The sequence below is a fragment of the Amborella trichopoda genome, chromosome 1 (genome assembly GCF_054954075.1).
Source record: "Amborella trichopoda isolate Santa Cruz 75 chromosome 1, AtrichopodaSantaCruz75HAP2 v2.0, whole genome shotgun sequence".
NCBI classification, from domain to species: domain Eukaryota; kingdom Viridiplantae; phylum Streptophyta; class Magnoliopsida; order Amborellales; family Amborellaceae; genus Amborella; species Amborella trichopoda.
Window position 1 is genome coordinate 5,327,425 of NC_142336.1, and position 21,331 is coordinate 5,348,755.

General features: G+C 35.1%; 3 protein-coding genes across 6 annotated transcripts in view; 2 read left to right on the forward strand and 1 right to left on the reverse strand.

The window, feature by feature from the left end:
• The window catches only part of LOC105420032 (uncharacterized), a 34,697-nt gene extending 29,550 nt beyond the window's left edge, over positions 1–5,147 (reverse strand). For 3 of the 4 annotated variants that reach the window (XR_002279605.2, XM_011622087.3, XM_020662404.2), the window contains exon 1: positions 4,926–5,147. The gene's annotated coding sequence lies outside the window, so the exon portion shown is untranslated. The remainder of the gene's footprint in view (positions 1–4,925) is intronic. The other variant, XM_020662405.2, reaches the window with a different exon arrangement.
• A 4,303-nt stretch (positions 5,148–9,450) lies between these two features.
• Positions 9,451–13,714, forward strand: LOC18426120 (beta-glucosidase 44). The gene is made up of 11 exons (XM_011622088.3): positions 9,451–9,849; positions 10,076–10,134; positions 10,265–10,340; positions 10,469–10,540; positions 10,668–10,755; positions 11,179–11,431; positions 11,519–11,634; positions 11,957–12,174; positions 12,375–12,406; positions 12,798–12,900; positions 13,173–13,714. The coding sequence occupies exons 1-11, from the start codon at positions 9,615–9,617 to the stop codon at positions 13,448–13,450; spliced, it is 1,530 nt and encodes a 509-aa protein (XP_011620390.3). The 5' UTR covers positions 9,451–9,614; the 3' UTR covers positions 13,451–13,714.
• A 6,362-nt stretch (positions 13,715–20,076) lies between these two features.
• On the forward strand, positions 20,077–20,928 carry LOC110006550 (serine hydroxymethyltransferase 7). The gene has a single exon (XM_020662358.2). The coding sequence runs from the start codon at positions 20,077–20,079 to the stop codon at positions 20,926–20,928; it is 852 nt and encodes a 283-aa protein (XP_020518017.2).
• The last annotated feature ends 403 nt before the right edge of the window (positions 20,929–21,331 follow it).

The window sequence follows — 21,331 nt, forward strand, 5'->3', positions numbered from 1 at the left end:
AGAGTTACCATGTTTAAATTTACCAGATCCACATGCATCCAAGATTATAGAATGTGATGCCTCTGAATTAGGTTTAGGAGGAATATTAAAACAGCAAAAAGGAAATATTGAACAATTAGTTCGATTTACTTCTAAATCAGGGAATCTCACTCAAAAGAATTATTCCACTGTTAAAAAGGAAATATTAGCCATAGTACATCGTGTTACTAAATTTCAGAGTGACGTTATATATATATATATATATATATATATATATATATATATATATATATATATATCATTAAAAACAATTCAACAAGGTCACCAAAACTATACAAAATTTAAAAGAAAGAAATATTTTTTTCTCATATTCATAAAGAGAACATCTTTTTGTAAAAAAAAAAATATAACATTAAAAACAATCCAACAAGGTCACCAAAAATATATAACATTAAAAAGAAATTTTTTTCTCATATTCATAAAAAAAACATATTTTTGTAATATATATATCTACATATATAACATTAAAAACAATCCAACAAGCTCAACATTAAAAGAAAGAAATTTTTTTCTCATATTAATCACATAAAGACATTTTTGTAAAAAAAAAATATATAACATTAAAAACATCACCAAAAATATATAAAACTAAACAGAAAGAATCTATTTTTTCTCATATTCATCACAAATAATATATTTTTATAAAAAAAAACGTAATTTTATTAAGAAACAAATTTTTTTTTAAGAACCCTAAAATCGAGCCACAGAACACAGATTCTTTAGAGTCAAAATCAGCCCCAAATCTTTCAATTTTTGAACAAATTGACAGGGGGATATGATGGATACTTCAATCACAATTAAAATGCCCCAAATATCATGAAGATCAATTCACAATTGAGATCATTCTTCAAAAAATGGCAGATATTTCACTTCACGCAATTTTCAAAACAAAAACGCACCAAAAACAAATTCATATAAATAAATATACTGAATGATAAATCAACATACCTGATGTATTCGATTTATGAAGTTTTGATGATCAAAATTAACTGATCAATTCAATAAAAAATGATCAATACATCAATCAAAAATCAATTTTTTTTTCATCGAACACAGTTCTTCGAGCAGCAGCATTTTCGGCCGAAATCAAACTCCAAAATTCATCTTTTTCGACAAATCGAAATAGAAAAAAGTGTAATGATTCAATAATGAATGCAAGCCCTCTATTTCCATGCATATTCGTGGGTTATTGAAGCTCATATTGACAAAATGGCAGAAATTTCACAGTTTCAGAAATCCGCCATTTCAATCAACAAAAAAATCGTTCTTCTTCGATTTTTTATTCAATAAACAGTTAATTATAGAAAATTTCAGGTGTGCAAGTGCAATAATTAACGGAAAAAAACAAAAAAAGCCAGAAAATTAAATAAAAAAAGGTTGCAAAACGTGAATCATAACTTCTGTTTAAAATAACGGCCTCTGTTTGAAATAACAGCCGTTATTTAATAGAATACCGTTATGTCCGATATATCACCTATTACATCAAAAAACCGGACCGGTTAGTAGAAACCGGCTAGTTTTGAAGTAAAACCGCTGGTTCGAACTTGAACCGGCCGATTTTTTTTGGAGGTGCCCGAATTTTTACTAGTACCCCAAAACCGGCCTTAACCGGAATAAGTACCTTGCCGGTACCGATCTAACTGGCCGGTTCCGGTTCGGAACGGCCGGTTTTGCGAGCACTGGTAAAGACTGAAACAAGCTCACAACGTTGTGGTACTTAGTTCTTCGACCTTTTTTTTAATAAATTAATAAGAGTATGTGTACTTGCTTATTCTTAGGTTGGTTATCTGGAGGTTAGCTTGGTTACATCAATTATCTTCAGTTTAGGATTCATGATAAGTTTTGGCAAAATTTATATTGGCTACTTACCTAATACCACCCAACCCCTTTACCCGGTTATGGGACGGGTTAAGGGAAAGTTTACGATCATCACCCTTTTGATATCTTGGGTTGATAATCCAGTGAAATGGAGAGATTGAGGAATATGTCGCACATAAAATTAGAGCTGGGTGGGCAAAGTGGAGACATGCAACTGGAATTGTATGTGATCATCGTATACCAATGAAGCTGAAGGGTAAGTTCTATACGACAACTGTGAGACCAGCTTTGCTCTATGAGGCTGAATGTGGGACTAACAAAAAACAATATACTCATAGAATGAGTGTAGCGGAGATGAGAATGTTGACGTGGATAAGTGGCAAGACAAGAAGGGATAGAATTTGTAATGAATCCATTCGGGAGAATTTAGGTGTGACACCAATAAGCGATAAGATGAGAGAGAGTAAACTTAGGTAGGTTGGCCATGTGTAGCGCTGACCAAGTACAACACCGGTTAGAAGGTGAGAGTTAGTTCAAGCATAAGGACTTAAAAGGGCAAGGGATAGGCCCAAAAAGATGTGGCTGGAAGTAGTTCAAAAAGATATGGGGACTTATGGCCTCACTAAGGGTATGGCCTTTAATAGAACAGAATGGTGGATCATGATTTGTGTAGCTGACCCTAATTAATTTGAAAAAGGCTATGATGATGATGATGATGATGACATCAATTATCTTCAGTAAGGCTCATCAAATAAGGCCTCAAGGTGTATTCTATTGTTTCTTTATAAGGCTAAACAATACAAGTTAGCAAACAACTCCTCTGTTGGCCACAAAGATTCCAATAAAACCAATTATTGACATACAAAACCCTAAACTGCTAAGTTCTTTGCCATGAATATTGCATCCTTGGTACATGAATTACAATAAAATCCATATGATAAATTTAAAACTAAGAAATCTTGCAAGTACATGATTAAAAACTCTGAAGTCTTATAATGGACTTCAAGTTAATTGAGAAATCATATGGCTATCACCACCTGAATTGGCTTTAGAACTCCACCCCTCCATAAACTTCACTCTAAACCAAAAAGAGAAACCCCAATAAAACTTGGGCCAGTCTACTCAAATATGAATGTTTCTTTGGTAATTTATTACAGAATTTATTGGGCAATTATTAAAGAAGGGAAAGCATACATTAGCTTGGATTGCCTTTAGAACTCAACTCCCTAAAAATTTTCCACTCAACCAAAAAGAAAAACCCTATATCACTAAAATCTCCCCTTCTTAATACAATAAATCAGGGCACAATCACCAAAAAAAACGGACCTTTCTTGTGATTCTTCGACGTTATACTATAAATCTATTTTGTGAACGATTACAGTAAATCACCAAAAATTCCTCTTTTTTTATGTTGCAAACAACTAAAAAACACTGAAATTTCTAGGTTTTTTTTCCAATGATATATTGTAAATTGAACATGCTTTTTATTGTGATTTACTGAAAAATAAAAACTAGGTTTTTTTACCGAGAAGGGTTCTCTAAGGAAAATGAGAAAAAAATAAACGCTCCAGGCTAGTGGTGGATTCAAGGCTTCTACAAAAAAAACTTCAATATGCTTATGGCTTAGAGAGAGAGAATGTGTGTGTGTGCAGAAAGTGGGAAAGAGCGGAAGTGAGGGAGAGTGTACAGAGAGAGTGCAGATAATGGGAGAAAGCGGAAGAAAGGAAGGTAGTATTTGATAACTTTCACTGCAGTCACCCTGGGAATCACCCATGCTGTTGACTTTCCTCCTGGATTCTGGGATGCAAGTGAAAATTGGTAGGGTGAAAGCTTGAAAGCCTGTTTGATAAACTGTGGTGCTGGTAATTTCACCTATTTGGTGACGGGAAAGCTGGAAATTGCATGTAATACTGTTCGTTATGTATTTTATTGATATGATGTGCGAAATGCAATTTTTTGAAAACATTTTATAATGAAATAAGGTTCCTTCCATTCATCCAATGTAATACCAAACACGTAAATAGATTCAAGGAATACCAATACTTACATTAATATTGAACAAAATTGATTTTTCTTAAATCAAATGTACAGGCAGCCTTCAAGACTTGGTAACAATAGTAAGCATCAATAGAGGTTTGAGAACTCAACAAATTAATCGTAGAACACAAAGTAGTAAAGTAGTAATGTCATTATTCACTAAGAGGTTCTTGATTTATGTCAGGATCAATCACAGATATTTAATTGCAACACATAATACCTATGCAGAGCAACAAATACCAAGACCTTCACAAACTAATTTACAAACTTACAAAGTAATTACATACTCAAATGGCTCAACACAAGAAATCTAGGAAAATACCAATACACTGCCCCTCATCACTTTAATTAACAAAAGACAGCAGCTTGCATGCAGTATCACTTACATTAGCTTCATAAAATCATACGCATCATTCAAAACTAAAATCCAAAACAAATTCAGGCTCAAATGACCAAAGTATCATTTGGGCAAGACTTGGAAATCGGGAATGTATTGGTAAAAACAGTAAACATCAATGGAGGTTTGAGAACTTAACAAATTAATCACAGAACCAAAGCATGTTGTGCATGCCCACCACAGAAAGAAGTGTTTCAACTTACAGTAGTTCAGAAGTAAACAACTGGGTTATATACGTACAAAATATAGACAAAAAAACATTTGAGGTGCCGAAATGCACAAACGTAACCCAAACATAGCAAACATGGTGGTAATGTGATACAAATAACAAGCAGAAAATAAAAACAAAAAACAAAAGCAGTGCAAAATCGAAGCACATCCATGTATTCCCCCAAAAAGAAAAAAAAAATAGAAGCACATCCACGAATAATCAAAAGTAGCAGCAAAAAAATTGATATTAACTCACTGATTTGGGGTTTATGAGCCAAAATAGCAACAAAAAAAAAATTAACTCACTGATTGGGGGATTTATCAGAGAGTTAACTCGCCGATTTTAGGTTTATCAGCAAAAAAATTTATATTACTGCAGTCATTTGGGATTATCATCATAATAAATAGTAAAAAAAAAACTCACTTATTTGGGGTTACTGCTCTGTGATGATGGCTATGGAGTGTAAGCGAGTCCCTCTCTTCTTCAACCTAGGGTTTGCAGAGGGCAGCAGCTGCGAGCGTTTGTTCTTCCTCTCTGCGAGTGGTTTTTAGAACAGGACTTCGCGGGCCTAGAAAAGGGTTCCACGGGTTCTACGCCAGAGACAGTAGCTTACGTGCTTTGTATACATGTACAATGTGCACCCGCAAGAGCATAAGTTTACCCCATTCATTTATTTGAGTGAGCATACCATGCTCCCAATGAGTATCCAGGGGGTGGCAATGTATCAGTACCCTACCCGGGACCAGGTGGGTACCCCCGAACCGGGTCCGGGTATGATTCCAAATTTGGACCAGTAGGCAGGATCCGGGTACAACAATGCATACCCGTAAATTTTCGGGTACCGGTACCGGTATAGGTATTGGTGGACCCGCCCGTACCTCGACCCATATTTTATAAGTTATTAAATATATATATATATTTAGGATTTTAAGTATATAAATATTAATAATTAATTATTCAATTAAAATCATATTCTATACTTTAAAATATAATCACGTAACTAAATTATAGCCTAACTAACTATAATTTAGCCCTAATTAAGCAAATTTAAACCATCAGGTTTTAAGTTTTTTTTTTATGGCCGAACCCTAAATCCCCAATTCCTTTCCTAAGTGCAAACCCTACCTGCTTCTGCTTAGCTGAAGCGTTAGGCTTGAGCTCACTTCCTATCTCTATTCGAAGCTTCGACCACATAAACCCTAGCCGGTTGAGCCCTGCATCTGTTCAATGTTCAAAGCTTCGACCGCAGATTTGCGTTTTCTCTCTATATTCCCCATGCAAACCTCATCTCTCTCTCTTCCCCTGTGGCCTACCAAAACCCTGTTTCTCTTCCAAGCTGGATTTTGATAAGCAAAAATGACAAGTTTTTATTTGATTTTTGTGCATCTTGATGCTCGATATAATATCAGCAAAATAGCAAGTCTTTATTTTATTTTAGCTCATTGTTTTTTTTTTTTTTTTGCATCTTGATGCTTGGTGGAAGATAAGCAAAAATGACAAGTTTTTATTTAATTGCGTGCTTTCTTTTTTTGCATCATGATACTCGATAGAAGATCAGCAAAAATTGCAAGTTTTTATTTGATTTTCATGCTTTCTTTTTTTGCATCTTGATGGGATGGAAGATAAGCAAAAATGGCAATGTTTTATTTGATTTTCATGTTTTCTTTATTTGCATCTTGATGATCGGTGGAAGATCAACAAAACTGGAAAGTCTTTATTTGACTTTTGTGCTTTCTTTGTTGGCATTTTAATGCAGTTTTTTTTTTTATAAACTTTCTCTAAGTGGAAAAAGCGGCATTAAGGAAATTTGGGGGATTTTTATAGAATTATACATTAAAAACGAAATTTGGGAGCTTTTTACAGAATTATGCATTATAAATGAGATCAGCTCATTTTTGTCTTGGGCACGGGTACGGGTCTGGGTCTAGGTCCAGGTCCGGGGTGTTAAATCCTATCCCGAGTATGGGTACAGGTCTGGATTCTTTGGACCCATCGGGTATGGTCCATAAGTGGTATTTCGGGTCCTGCCAGACACGACCCTTATCTAACCCGTTGCCACCCTAATATTATCGTGTATAATGACTCCTTGGAGGAATACCTATTTGGGAGAAGGTTCTATTCCCTTGGTCAAATAACTTACTTGGAGGAATTTTTTTGTCTGAAATTTTGGTAACCACCTTAAAATCACTACATTATTTTGAAATAAACAAAAATTCTAAATTTTGAGTTTCTTAACACTTACATCTCACCCTCTACATATTGGACAGTTTCTACTCAATCTTGATATATTATTATTTTAAAATACTTAGAGGGTGCAATTAGGATTGTATTATTATTATTAAGGTTAACTCTGCAATGAAGAGGTTGTATCCCAAAATTTGGGATACTAAAACTAATCTTAGGTGGGGTTACCCGAATGAGTAAATAGACAGTATGCTCTTGAGGGAGTAGAATACCTTTTAGCCTGGGATAATGTTTTTACCGACTTTAGAAACCTCGAGAGATTTATAATTATTTTTTAAAAAACTTGGTTTATGATTTTTAGTTTTTTTAACAAAACGAGTTTATATATAGTGTCAACTTTGTACGGTAAATGTAAGGTGCACATTAAGATTGTTCCGTTTTGGTAGACCCCTACAGTTGATGTATAGATATGAAATAAAGGATTAACTTTTTTTAAGAAAAATTCATCTTGCATCCCATTATCTGAAACATCCATTCTCAAATTTTTTAAGTGTTTAAAGATTTACTCGATCAACATCATCTTTGTAAATTTAAATTTCATAATTAGTAAGGAGAATATATTTACGCCAATATAAAAGGTTTTTGGTACAAAAAATATTTTAACAAGATTTTGAGGTGCCCCTTGCTACACCCTTTTTAACACTTAATATTAGATCTCATCTTCTAAAACAAATTGCTTCCATTAGATCTTGGGATATTATTATCTGGGTTGTTAGTATAAGGTTATATCCTTAAACAATCAAAGTTAGGTGCACTTCCAAACTTTGTCTTGAGATGTAATTTTGATTTTGAAAATTTTTAAAATGGTGCGACAATATAGTTTTATCTCTAATTATAAAATTGTAAATTATAAAATTTTTCAAATCATACAAATCTATAAATGTATGAAAATTTAAAAAATGGACGGTTCAAATAATGTATTGCAAGATGTGCTATTTTTAGGACTCAAAATCTCTTTTTTTCTCTATGTCTATACATCTTGGTGTCACGATGATCAATTATATGTTTTTCCAACATCAAAACAACTATTTTCAATAGATTTAGAAGTTGTACCTTAATTCTATATTTTAATATGTGAACTGTATTATATAATCCTTTTCCTTAATTTAGGTATATACAAAGTACCATTTTAAAAACTTTATGAGGCTTGTTGAAGAGTCTACATCACCAAAATTTGATATTTCAAAAACACGCCCAGATTAGGCCCCGAGGAAGTAAGCAGACATCATGCTGCATCAAAAGCACAAAATTATTGATTGTATTTACTTTCGAATCGGGCCCGGGTTTGGGTTTGGCAATTCTTGATTGTATTTAATCAAGACTCGAGCTCGGGTCAGGGTTAACCAAACCCGAACCCCAAATCGGCCTATTTACATCTCTATCCCTAGAGGCATAGAATCTTTTGGCTTGTTAATCTCTAGGGAGACAAAAGTCTCATTCTAAAGCCAAAGGCATTCAATTTAGGATTTTCATACACGCAAGGCAATTATTAGCTTAAGAACGTTGCAAGCTCAAGTTTTTTTTTTTTTTTTTGTGATTAGTTAATGGGGGAGAAGGCTCGACCCATTTCTCATTAATAAGTAAAAAATAGGAAGTTCAGTGCTCATTTATTTTACAATCCTAGAGCAGTGCACTTACTGGAGCAAAGGCAACAACCGGAAATTTGATTTTTTTAAAAAAAGTAATGAACTTTTACCATAGCTTTTCTTTACACATGAAAACTGTTCATTATGTTAGGCTTTTTTTCTCAACTATTTAATGTCAGCTATACGAATTATGATTCGCTATTTTTTTTGGGTAATTCAGTGGGGAAGACATGCCTCTACCAATTTTTTCAAGTAGATTAGGAGTTAGCTTTTTGAAGGTATTAGTGTGATGGTGTTAGTTCTGGGAATGAAAAATACAATGTGCTAACTAGGATGTTGGGTGCTACCACCCCAACCTTTTACTAGGATGCGGGGTGCTACCACCACAACCCTAGCCCCATTCGATCGATCTGCTATTTTGCTCTATCAAAGGCCATAGAGTTAATGAATGTAGGTAAGCTCTAATTAATTAATTAGACAATCTAAAATATTAGATGGCAATCTTTAAAAATTAAATGTGATTTTTTTGAGAAAAGTTTATATAGAGCCTAGGCTCTAACCAATTAAATTAGAGCCTACCTCAAAATTGTCACTATAAGAGGTTGTTTTGATGCTCAAATATCATCAAATTGATCATCTCGACATCAAGATGCATGAACATGAGAAAAAATTGAATTTTAAGTTTTGGAAATAGTGCATCTCTTTCATAAATATGCTTGATTTACATTTTTTTTAAAGCTTTAAATTTTATAACTAAATATGAAAATATAATTTAAGGCTCTCACCAAACTTTTTAGTATTGAAACGACATTTCTCAATACTATTTGAAAGTGGGGTCTAATTTAATCGTTTAGAGCCTCGGCTCTATACAAACTGCACCTTTTTTTTTTTAACCTGAAATACTACATGGGCACTCATCACCGTTAAGCATGAATTGTTTAAGTCATTGATTTGAATTAAGTCAAACGTGAATTGTTTAATGTTAATCCAAAATATTATCTCGTAATCCAAAACATCACACTGCATGACGTAAATCACTGTCAAAATCTAAATCTTAGTGAGATCAGTCTCTTTCTCTCTCTACAGTGGTCTAAAAGAAGACCCCACTTTCTCTCTCTAACGTCGTCTTCTGATGCTCTGTATCCCCGTTTATGTTGATAAAAGACAACGCTTTAATGGAAAAAATCCTGTTTTTTGGGGCTTGCTCTGCTATAAATTCCCTCATCCCTCTCCACCTTCAATCTCTCTCTAAACAATACTACTTCCAGTGTAGAGAGAGAGGATGAAGCTTTCTTCCTTAAGTTTTCTGCTCTTCTTGTGCTTAATTCACCAATGCTGTTTAGGTGAGCCTCTGGTTTGGCCAGATGCAGGGGATATGAGCACAGGTGGCCTGAGTCGAGAGGGATTTCCTCCTGGTTTTGTCTTCGGAACCGCCACTTCTGCTTATCAAGTCGAAGGAGCGGCAGATAAAGATGGCAGAGGACCTAGTATATGGGATGTGTTTATTCGGAAACCTGGTAAATCTTAAGAACAATCAAATTCATTTTCGAGTCTTTGATATCTTTTTTTTTATGTGAATTTTGGTTTTCTTTCCTTTTGAATCTACTCCTTCTTTTCTTCTCTTCTCCTTTGAAGTTTGGTTTTCTCTTTTCTTATTTTTTATCTCTTTTCTTTTACCGAATTTGGTTTATTTATTTCACTGAATTCATATAGTTATGTAGTTAATTATGTTGCTTTTTACAGGTGTAGTGGCAGATAATAGTACAGGAGAGGTTTCTGTTGATGAGTACCATCGTTATAAGGTATTTAACATATTGCAGTTTTTTGGTTTTTGGTAAATAGGACAATGTAGGTTAAAATTAATATTTTGAATGGATATTTTGTTTTGATATTTCTGAAAAATTATTTTGATGGGTGATTTTTTTTATGCAGGAAGATGTGGATATCATGGCAGATATGAACATGGATGCATATAGATTTTCTATCTCATGGTCTCGAATCTTTCCGGGTAAAGACTAGGATTAAAGATTTTGATTTTCTTTAGAATTTGTCATGGATTTTTGTTTATATTTATATCCGATCGTTATACTATAGATTTTTATATATATTTATCTAAAACACTCTTTCGTAATGCAGAAGGTGTAGGACGAGTTAATCAGAAAGGCGTCGATTATTACAACAGATTGATTGATTACTTGCTTGAAAGGGGTATTTAAATGCTAATTATTTAGATTTGTTTGACACTTTAACTTCTGAATTTGGGTATGGATCTTTTTTAGTTGTTGAAGTTGCTTGTTTAATTGATAGTGACCTTATTCTGAATTGCATATTACAGGTGTTACTCCTTATGCAAATCTCTATCATTATGATTTGCCAGAGGCCCTTGAGGAGTCCTACAATGGGCTGCTAAATCGTCGAGTTGTGTAAGTTTCATGTTCTTTTCCTAGTTTCTATTTTGAGTTTGATAAGTTAATTTTCTCTTTTTTAACAGTACATATATTATGCTTTAATTTTATATGTCGTTTTTTTAAAAATGCTGAGCTTCTGGATCATCTCATAGTTTAAGAAAACCTTTAACTAGACTGCTATTGCTACCCTTTTTCCCATTTTCATTGTTTCTTTTGGCTGATTTTTCCTACTGTGTTCTTCTGTTTGAGGTTGAATAGTTTTTCTTATTCTTTTGGTTTAATTTTGTTTCAAACATGTTGATCTTCTTAATGATATTGACGAATATTTATCTACTTTCAGCCCCTTTTTGCATGATAGATCTTTTTCCTTATATTTTTGTTGTTAGGTCATCTTAAAACTTTAAGTTTCATTGAAGTTTGATTTTCATGAATTTGCAGGGATGATTTCGCAGATTATGCAGAATTCTGTTTCAAAACTTTTGGAGACAGAGTCAAGAACTGGATGACTTTCAATGAGCCTAGGGTTGTTGCTGCTCTTGGCTATGACAATGGCATCTTTGCTCCTGGGAGATGCTCAGCACCTTTTGGGAACTGTACGGCTGGGAATTCCACAACTGAGCCTTACATCGTTGCTCATAATCTTATTCTATCTCACGCATCAGCAGTGAAGCGATACAGAGAGAAATATCAGGTAAAAGATACCTCCAACAAGTGGTTAGATAAGACTTTGCCTCTGTTAATTTTATTACTGAATTTCTTCTTTTGGGAAAACGTACAGGCTACCCAGAAGGGAAGAATTGGAATTCTTTTAGACTTCGTGTGGTATGAGCCTCTCACTGCTGCGAGGGCTGATGTTCGAGCAGCTCAGAGGTCAAGAGATTTTTCCCTTGGGTGGTAAGAATTGTTTCCCTTGACGCATATATGGCTTCCTCTGGCTATTTCCTTTATATGAGTAATGCATATTGTTAATCAAAAGCAATTGTTTCTGAACGGTTTTTTTAACTTTTGAGCTCTCCTAGTAGCTGCCTGCCGTGCAATTTTTTCGGTTTACCTCGCTCTAACTTTCTACCAGTTTTTAGTGTAAACCCAATTCAGTTTATTATAGAACACAAATTTTGCGCCTTTCTTTCTATTATACAAGCATTAATTTGTCTCTGATTTTTTCTATTTCGAAGACGCAATGTTTTATGAGTTCATTTTCTCTTGTGGATCATAGGTTTCTGCACCCAATTGTATATGGTACATACCCAAGATCAATGGTGAGGATTGTGGGCGACAGGCTTCCAAAGTTCACAAATGAAGAAGTTGAGATGGTGAAGGGGTCTATAGATTTTGTTGGGATTAACCAGTATACAACTTATTATATGTACGATCAACATATTAAAAAGGGAACTGTCATGGGTTACCAGATGGAATGGCATGCTGGATTTGCCTGTAAGTTTTCCTTTAAAAAAAAAAATGAAGAACAGCTAACATATTGTATGATTTGATCAATGGACAGCCATGCACATCGCTTAAACATTTATTTCTGTTCATTTTAAAGCATTTTAAACGTGCATAATGGTTTGCTTTGATTGTTCCTACTGGTTCTCCATTTTTATCCTCCTACTGAATTTGGCTCTGGTCATGTCCAGTTGCTCGTGATGGGATACCTATTGGACCTCAGGTGAGTTCTGTTATCAGATCTGATTTCATCTATACATTACACAGTACATTACACATCGAGAAAAATGGTAGCATCTTTTGTTTTCTGATAGTTTTGCCCGTTTTAACTAACCTCCCAAGATGATGTAATATTTCGAATAAGTTTGTACACCCTAGCCCTCTTGCGCACAATATTTATTATTATTATTATTATTATTATTGGCTAGGGTAACCCTTTTTATAAAGGGTCCTTTAATCTAGGAGGAAATGATGACCAAGCTACCATTTCTTTTCAGAAGTGTTGGATGTTAAATTTCTATTAACTTTTTGTAAACGAATTTTTAAAACTCTAGCATGCAACATGTATCTCAGGGTTTTAGGACTTATGCAAAAATACCGTGAATGATCTGCAGGCATACTCTTCCTGGCTTTACATGGTTCCATGGGGCCTTTATAATGCTATGATTTACGTCAAGGAGAACTACGAAAATCCCACCATCATTCTCTCTGAAAATGGTAACAACACTACATATTTTATGGTTTTGCTGAGTTTCCTTTTTGAAATAGCTTTGTTCTAAAAGTTAGACAGATCCTTAAAAAAAAAAAGCTTTGTTTTAAGGATGGAAAGTCCTGTTCATGAAACAATTTTGGGATTTGCTGATTTATGAAGGTGCTCAATATGTTGTTTATGTACTTGTAGTTTGATTGAAACAACAAATCTTTGTTATTTGCTTGTCGGGTATGTACTGTTGTTTAATTATTTGTTTGTTTATCTTTTGGTGTTTTAGGGATGGATTATCCTGGCAATGTTACCCTTCCTGCTGCATTGCATGATACAAAAAGAATTGATTACTATAGGTCATACTTAATAAATCTGAAGAAGGCAATTGATGATCGTGTAAATGTTGTTGGCTACTTTGCTTGGTCTTTGTTTGACAATTTTGAGTGGCGATCTGGTTACACCTCAAGGTTTGGCTTGGTCTATGTCGATTACCAGACTCTTAAAAGGTACCCCAAGATGTCGGCTTCATGGTTCAGGAACCTCCTCCAAAGCAAGTCGAATTAAGCAATGCTTTTGATTTTCATGGTGTTTCTCTTGTGATGGCAGGATTATTAAAGCAGATCTTCATTTGAGGGGTTGGGAGTCTTGGATCTGTTTAGATCCTTAGAGTAGGAAATTGAACATCATCTTGTAGCATATGATTTACTCGTATTTGGCTTAGGACAGTGGTAGTATATGATTTACTCTTATTGGATTAGGACAATTGCTTTTTGTTAGGTCATGATATGCTCTTATTTGAGTTAAGAATATGGTTTCTTTTTGTTAGCATATGATTTGCTCTATTTGGGTTAAGAATACTGTTTATTACTTACCCGAAAAAAGAAAGGAATACAGTTTATTATGGGAGAAATCTCTCTCTCTCTCAAAAAAAAAATAAAAAATAAAAAATAATATATATATGTATATATATGGTGAGGCATAGCATTAGTTGTCAAAGGTTATGGACATACTATATCTCCAGGCATATGAAAGACGGAACGCTTTGAAGTCATATGTTACTCTTAATTTATTGGCAGAGAAAAAGGTGTGCATAGGCTTGGACTCCCCTAATTTGCTGGGCTGGGCCGGGCCTTGCACTTGAGGTCCCACTATTTGGCTGGGGCATTGGGCTAGGCCTAACTAAACTTCCATTAGTTGACTCTCTCTGAGACAATTCATGGACAGTGTACTTGCCTAGATCCCAAAGGGATATGATTAATTTGAAAATTAGGGATTCATTTTAGAATTATCAGATGAAGTTTTCCAAGAAAAAATCGATCTTGAGTGAAAAACTGACATTCGAGATGGTGTTCACTCTTGGGCCAGGATTCTTTTTAGACAATTTTAAGGTGCCATGCCTATATTTTTTCAGATCACTAGGATGAGTTGATTGTGTCTCCAACTATTGGGGTCCAAAAAATATTCCTAGGAGGTTTGACAAGAGAGTAAGTGTACAATCATCCTCTTTTGCCTGCTCTATTAAACCTTTGTAAAGTCTCTCATAGGTTAGGTTGGATGATGATGGAGAGTGTTTAGCACCTGCAAATGCCCTTAAAGTTTTGGGGCTTATTTTGGTATAGTTAACAGCATTGTGGCAATAAGGTTATCATCATCCATCAATGCATTCGGAGGGTATGACAAGTTATTTAGGAAAAATAAATTATGGTATTTTCTTGTTTTAGGTAACCGTTTTTTACAAGTTCGATGCAATACCTTTCATTGGAAGAATGATTATACATGAGCGATAAAATTTATAATTATACACTACTAAACAAACCATCTTAAACTCAACTGATGTATGAGGGACAGCTCCTCAACTAGAAACTGGATAAATCTGCTGAACCGAGATATTCATTATACAAAAACTAGGGCTCTAGATACAAGTAATGAGGTTGACGCCCTAGGATTTGTATAAACTAAGGCTTTATGGAATGAGGTTGATGCTAGAGCCCTAGGGTTTCTTTCATGGTCTTAGCTCTCCTATCTCTTAGCATGGTCTTCGCTCTCCTATCTCTTAGGTTTCTGCTCTGGCTTTCTAAGTATCTGGTTGAATTGATTTGGGGTAAGGCACAAACGGGTTTTTATAGAGATAATGCCTAATTTTCATGCTTATGCCTTTATAGAGACCCCTAAACTTTCATCCCTTAAAAAATGAGCTCAATTGGACTTGTGACTATCTACCAATGTAGACCGCATTGCCACAACGTATTCATTGCTAGCAATGTGTGGTGCATCATCCGCGATGCGTTTCATGTTGGAGACTCCATATGAACTCCAATTCCTTTGCAACTAGGACAAAGTATTTATAAGTACTAGACTAGACTGCCTAGGCTGACCAGTTCAATTGTCAATTAGTGTCTTGGTCAGTCTAGTCCAAAGTAAAAAAATGAGACCTGATTCGCAACGAAGACTGATTCGCAAAAAGCACATAATAGCATATGGTTATGGTGGGTTCCTTAATTGTTTACCGCCTGTAACATAAGCATCCTAGAGCCCTTTTATTTATGAATTTTGGATAATAGAATGGCTATTTTACATAAAGGGCTTTTATGTACTACCATCTCATTTTATGTTCCTCTCTATTTCCTTCTTCATGGAAAGATTCATTTCTCTTTCACCACATTTTAACAAGATAGGTAGATTTTTCTATTGAGAAAATAATAAAAAAAGATATACATGCGATCAATATTTATTGTAAAGAAGCCAGATAGACACATGTAGGTAATAATCTCGGCTGATATTTTTAGTGACAAACAGTCGACCAACTGAGTTCATGGGTGGCTAGCTTTCCCATGGAATTGAATCATCAATAGTCAGCCAAGTTGAGGTACAGTTGTAAGATGGCAAAGATGTAGATGACCATGCATTCTCCAATAAAACCAGAGATGAAGAGTCCAAGCCCAGATCTCTTGAAAGAGCCACTGTGAAAATTTATTATAACCCTAAAAAATTCAGCTAGGTAACCTATCTCATGAGATGACAGGCCAGGTAAATGCCCAATGAACGGTGGGGATGGCTAGCCCAGCCAATCAATGGCAGGTGAGAGACAGCCCACTCCCACCAATCATCTTGTATGAAATTTTCCTGTTAACTAGGAACCTCGAGTGGTCGAACTGGTCCACCCCTAGTTCTGAGCCTACTCAGAACCTTTGAACTGCCCAAACCGGTTTGTCAGTTCTCCGGGGTTCTTTCCTAGTGAGAATAGAAATAAAAATAAAAAACCTATGGAGCTGGTAAACAACGACCTTAGACTTGGACTAGCACACCATTGGTTTCGAGCTTCGAACCTCATCTTGTCAAAATACTCATCTTGTCAAAACTTCAAGGAGGAGCAAGAAGAAGATGAAGACAAAAAAAATGAAAACAGATTGAATATTAAAAGGAACAAAATACCATAAAAAAATGCAATTTACAAGAATAGAAATACAAGTACAGAAGAAAATAGGAGACAACGAAGAACATTTAGGCAAAAAGGATATATTTATGAATGCATGTTCAGTCTTAATAGTTGCATTTTTTACATATAAATCAAGCATTTAGAAGCTTGCTGCAAATTCTTCATAGACAAGCCCACAGGTCGATTTACATTGGAGGTGTGCAGATTTTTTTTCTTTTTGTTCCAGGAGATACACAGATTTCTGGATATACAGCAAGAGCACAACAACTTTCAATTCTTGATGCCAAACATGCAAAGGATGATTCAAAATCTACCATCCTTGGCATTTCTTCTACTTATCCAAATCCAGAAAGTAAAAAACAAAAAAGTGAAGTTTGGTTCAACCCATACCATAGGACAAATCTTACAAATATCAACCTGGTTGACGAAGGCTGCTATAACGCCCTAGAAGCCACACAGCCATTAAATGAAGGCATTTCCATAAGGACAGTTTCTATGAGTCCATGTAGAAATGAGTCGACTCTTAAAAATATATTTTTGAGATGGATTTTCGGACCCAATTTTTAAGGACATGTAATCTCTAACATGGTCATCATGAATATAAAAAATAAATAAAGTTTAAGAAATAAAATTAATGATTTTATGAAGAAAACATTTGGACCATTAGATTCAATTGTTTTTAGATGGACCACCAATTTGCATCCATCTTTAAGATGGATGCTTTATCCCTTGGGACCGCATATTGTAGAAATGTCATCCAACCCGCATGAAACAATTTTCCTTACCATAAAGCGCTTGATCCTATTCCTATCAATGCCATTTATTTCTCAGGGAATAGGGATTTATTCCAGCTTCATGGGCTGCAAGGATCCCTAAAGCTTCCCAGTAATTTGAGACTTCAAACTGCAGTTTTTCAAATCACATTGCTGTTATGACTAGTCCTACAAATAGAAAAACGATTCATGAAGAAATAGAGTGTAAACTTTAAGGTGGAACATACTGCCTCAATCCCCAATTTGTCCGGTGTGTCACTCAGTAGTAGTGTAGGAAAAATTAGACCTGAAAGGTTAACCGGACATGGGCTTGGAAGTGGTTCAACTGGTCAACTAGTAAACAAGTTGGTTCAACTGTTCTAATCGGACAAGTCCTGGGTGGTCAAAAAAAATTTAAAAAAATAAAAAATATAAAAAATCTAATAAAATATGAAAAATATTTAAAGAATGATTAAACAAAGCACAATCGATTTGTGCCAAAGGTATTTTTCAAAATTTTCAAAAAATGAAAAAAATATAAAAATAAGTATTAATGGCAAAAACAATTTCCAATCTTTGCCATATCGACTAAAAACATTAAAAACTACATTACAATTTTTTATTTTTATTTTTTGATATTTTATATATATTTTTTAAAATATCCGACCAGTCACCAAAATGGCCGGAGGATCACCGGTTAGAACATGCGATTTTTCCTTCAATGTTCAGTACTGTTTCATTATCCTCGACAACAATGATCAGAGGATGCAACAATAAAGACTACAAAAACAAAACTGTTACCTTTAATTCCATCAATTTCCTTTCTCTCTCAACTTTGATATTCTAAAAGGATTTGAAGGTGGGTCCATAAAATTGAGTTAGAATGTATTCTCTTTTAATTGGGTTAGGAGAGAGTAGAGCCATAATATCATAAATAAAACATGAAACACAAACGTTACATGGTTCACCCCAGAATGGCTACATCCATTATACTAATGAAAATTACATCATAGAATTTGCAACATAGAGTTACCTAGCAAATAATTTCAGACCCATTTTCCCGATTGATACAACACCCCCGATCTCTCATATCTATTCCACAGCTAAACCATTGTCCAAAAAGAGACACATCTCTTTTCCACAGCTAAACTATTGTCCAGGAAGAGAACCTTAAGAGCAACTAGGACTTTTTCTCACTAAAAGGGAAAACCACTCAAAATCTTCATGGGAGTTATCTAGGAGGAGAACCTTAAAGCCGACACTTTCTCTCACTAAAACTGAGACTTTCTCTCACTAAAAGGAGAAACCACCCAAAATCTTTATGGGAACCGCTTCAGGAGGAGAACTATATAAGCAACTGAGACTTTCTCTTACTAAAATGGGAAACCATCCAAAATCTTCATTATAACAGCTTCTTTACAAGAAACCAGGCTCTCAAAATACAAGAAGCACATCTTGGTACTTCTCTCCATAGGAAACTCTTTTCCCTCGAAGGGGGAGGTCGTGTTTCTATCCATAGAAAGCTCTCTTTTATTTAAGTGTCATGATGTTTCTCTCTATAGGAAGCTCTCTTCTCTCTAAGGGGATGCAGTGCCTATGATGCAGAGGAAGCACACCTAGTCTTTCATCTTTCATCTCATATATATAAAGTTAGGACTTCATACTAACTAGAAAACTTCTTATAGATGTTATATATATATGAAAACCAAGAGATATACTACAAGAGTCTTACTCTTTTTGGATTTCTATTTCCACATCTAAGAGGGTTCTTAAGTACTAATAAGTAGTATCAGAACGCATGGTTCAGTACAAGGCTAGTGTTTGTGCATTTTTGAAGAAAAACACATGACAAAGTATGCGAGCATGGTTCAGTACAAGGCCAGGGTGTGTGTATTTTTTAAGAAAAGCACATGACAAAGTATACAAAGTTTTTATATGAGGTGGAGAAATATAATGGCAAGCAAAATCTTTTCAGCAAGAATGATGAGAGAATTTATTTGGCAAAAGATCTATCCAATGGATGTTGGCACAGTGAGCAAATGATTTTGATATTTGTTGGATATGGTGATATCTAAAATTACATACATAGAGAAATCTCATATTATATGGGTTTGAGATTGATATCGATAAGTTTCCCATCCATTTTTCTCTTTCTAGGAACCTAATCTCTCTTTCTCTCTATAGAAACCTAATATCTAAATCCAATCTTTCTGTCTAAAAAATATTTTAGCAATTTTTTTTGGCTAAATACACACAAGAAAAGCTTAGATAAAAACATCGAGGTTTTCTAATGGGGCCAGACCTAGGTCCGGCCCAAGCCCAGCCTAATAAGATTCTTACCGAGCTTCAGTCTGGGATGGCAGGGCATGAACAATAGCTTCTGGGCCGGGCTATCCCTTGGGTATTTCCGGACAGGGCATGACCAGTGCCTCGCCTTTACCATTATTGGCCAAAACCTTGCTGCGCTTCAAGGCAGGCGGGGTAAGGAAAAACAAATAATTGCATAGAAAAATTGAGAAAATTATGTAGAAATCCGTTATACTTTATGATACTACGGTTCCACCAAATAGTTTCTATTGTTACACAACTGTCCGTTTTTTGTCTTCCATAACGTCATTTTAAAAAAAAGATATCTTTGTTCATTTTCGTATGTTCAACATCCAAATTTGTGAAATTTTCGGATGTTCAACATCCAAAAATAGCTGTAGCTCCAATAGCATTTTTTTCCGGTTTTTGGAAATTCAACATCCCAATTATGACATCAGAAAACTTGCCTGTGAATATTCAGACTTGCCGGATGTTCGCAAAGCCATTTTCGGATGTCCAACATCCAAAATTATGACATTTTCAGATGTTGTGCATTCGAAAACTTCATTTCGGATCTACAACATTCGAAAACATATTGTTGCTCAAACCTTGATTTCCACACCTAATAGGGATAGCCCCTCAATCGTCCCTTCAGTTTCAGGAGAAGTCTCAAAATCCTCGCCGTAACCCTAGAAATGGACATATCTGATACACGCTCGAACCTCTCTCTAAGGTTTAATGTCCATTCCATTTCTGACAAACATGAAGCATATGGACCTGTTCGAACCCCCATTGCTGATGATTCAATTTACTTTCAACTCGATTCGAGCTTTTCCAATGATCAGTCATCGAATTCTGCTTCCTCGATACCATTGCAGCTGCTTGAGCAATCTGATTACGGCAATTGTGTGGAAGACACAGAAGTGGAGGAACAGACAGAAGAAGAATTCAGCATATTGGGTTACCCCATGTGCTTGAAGAGAAGAAGAGAGAGGGAGGGCTCTGTGGTTTCTGCTCAGAAAAGGCAGCAACATGAATCATGTTCACCATCGCCTATGGATTTAGAAGCCAGGAGAATGGCAATTAGGGCGTGGGGAAAGCAACCTTTAGCCACGATTGATCCTGATCTATGGGCTCTCATGGAGAAGGAGAAGCAGAGACAATGGAAAGGAATTCAGAGGGTCTCCGAGAATTTTGTGTGTCAAGCTGTTCTAGAAGCTTTAGGGAGTCACCTTACGAACAAGTATTCAGAGGGTTTGCCTGGTTCTAGGTATTATGGGGGAAACCAATTCATCGATCAAATCGAACTTCTCTGTTGTGAAAGAGCGCTAGCTGCTTTTGACTTGGATTCTGAGAAATGGGGTGTTAATGTTCAGGCCTATTTATGTACTTCTGCAAATTTTGCAGTATATACAGGCCTTATTTTTCCTAAAGATCGAATCATGGGCCTTGATTCTCGATCTGGTGGTCATTTGAGTAATGGGTATTACACACCCGGTGGCAAAAGCGTATTTGGTGCTTGGATTTTCTTTAAGAAGACGAAGTGAAATACACTATCGCGCTATTTTCGGATGTTCCAACACCCGAAAATTTTATAAATTTGGATGTTAAATATCTGAAAATAGGCCAAACTATTTTTTTTAAAAAAAATAGCGTTATGAAAAATAAAAAACGAACAATTGTGTAATAACACAAACTATTTAGTGTAACCGTAATAACGTAAAATATAACAGATATGTATATATTTTTCCCAAAGCGATATGGTCCTTGTGATTAGTTTTTGTTACCCTGGAGTAGTGATTTCGCTGCATTGTTTCTAGGGTGCAGTTGACATACGGATGCATCTGTAGCTGTAGAGGTAAGGTGCACCTTCAAATTTTATCATGTTATATAATTTTGATGTAAAATGTTATTATGATTATCTCAAAATCTATTTTTATACCTAATTAT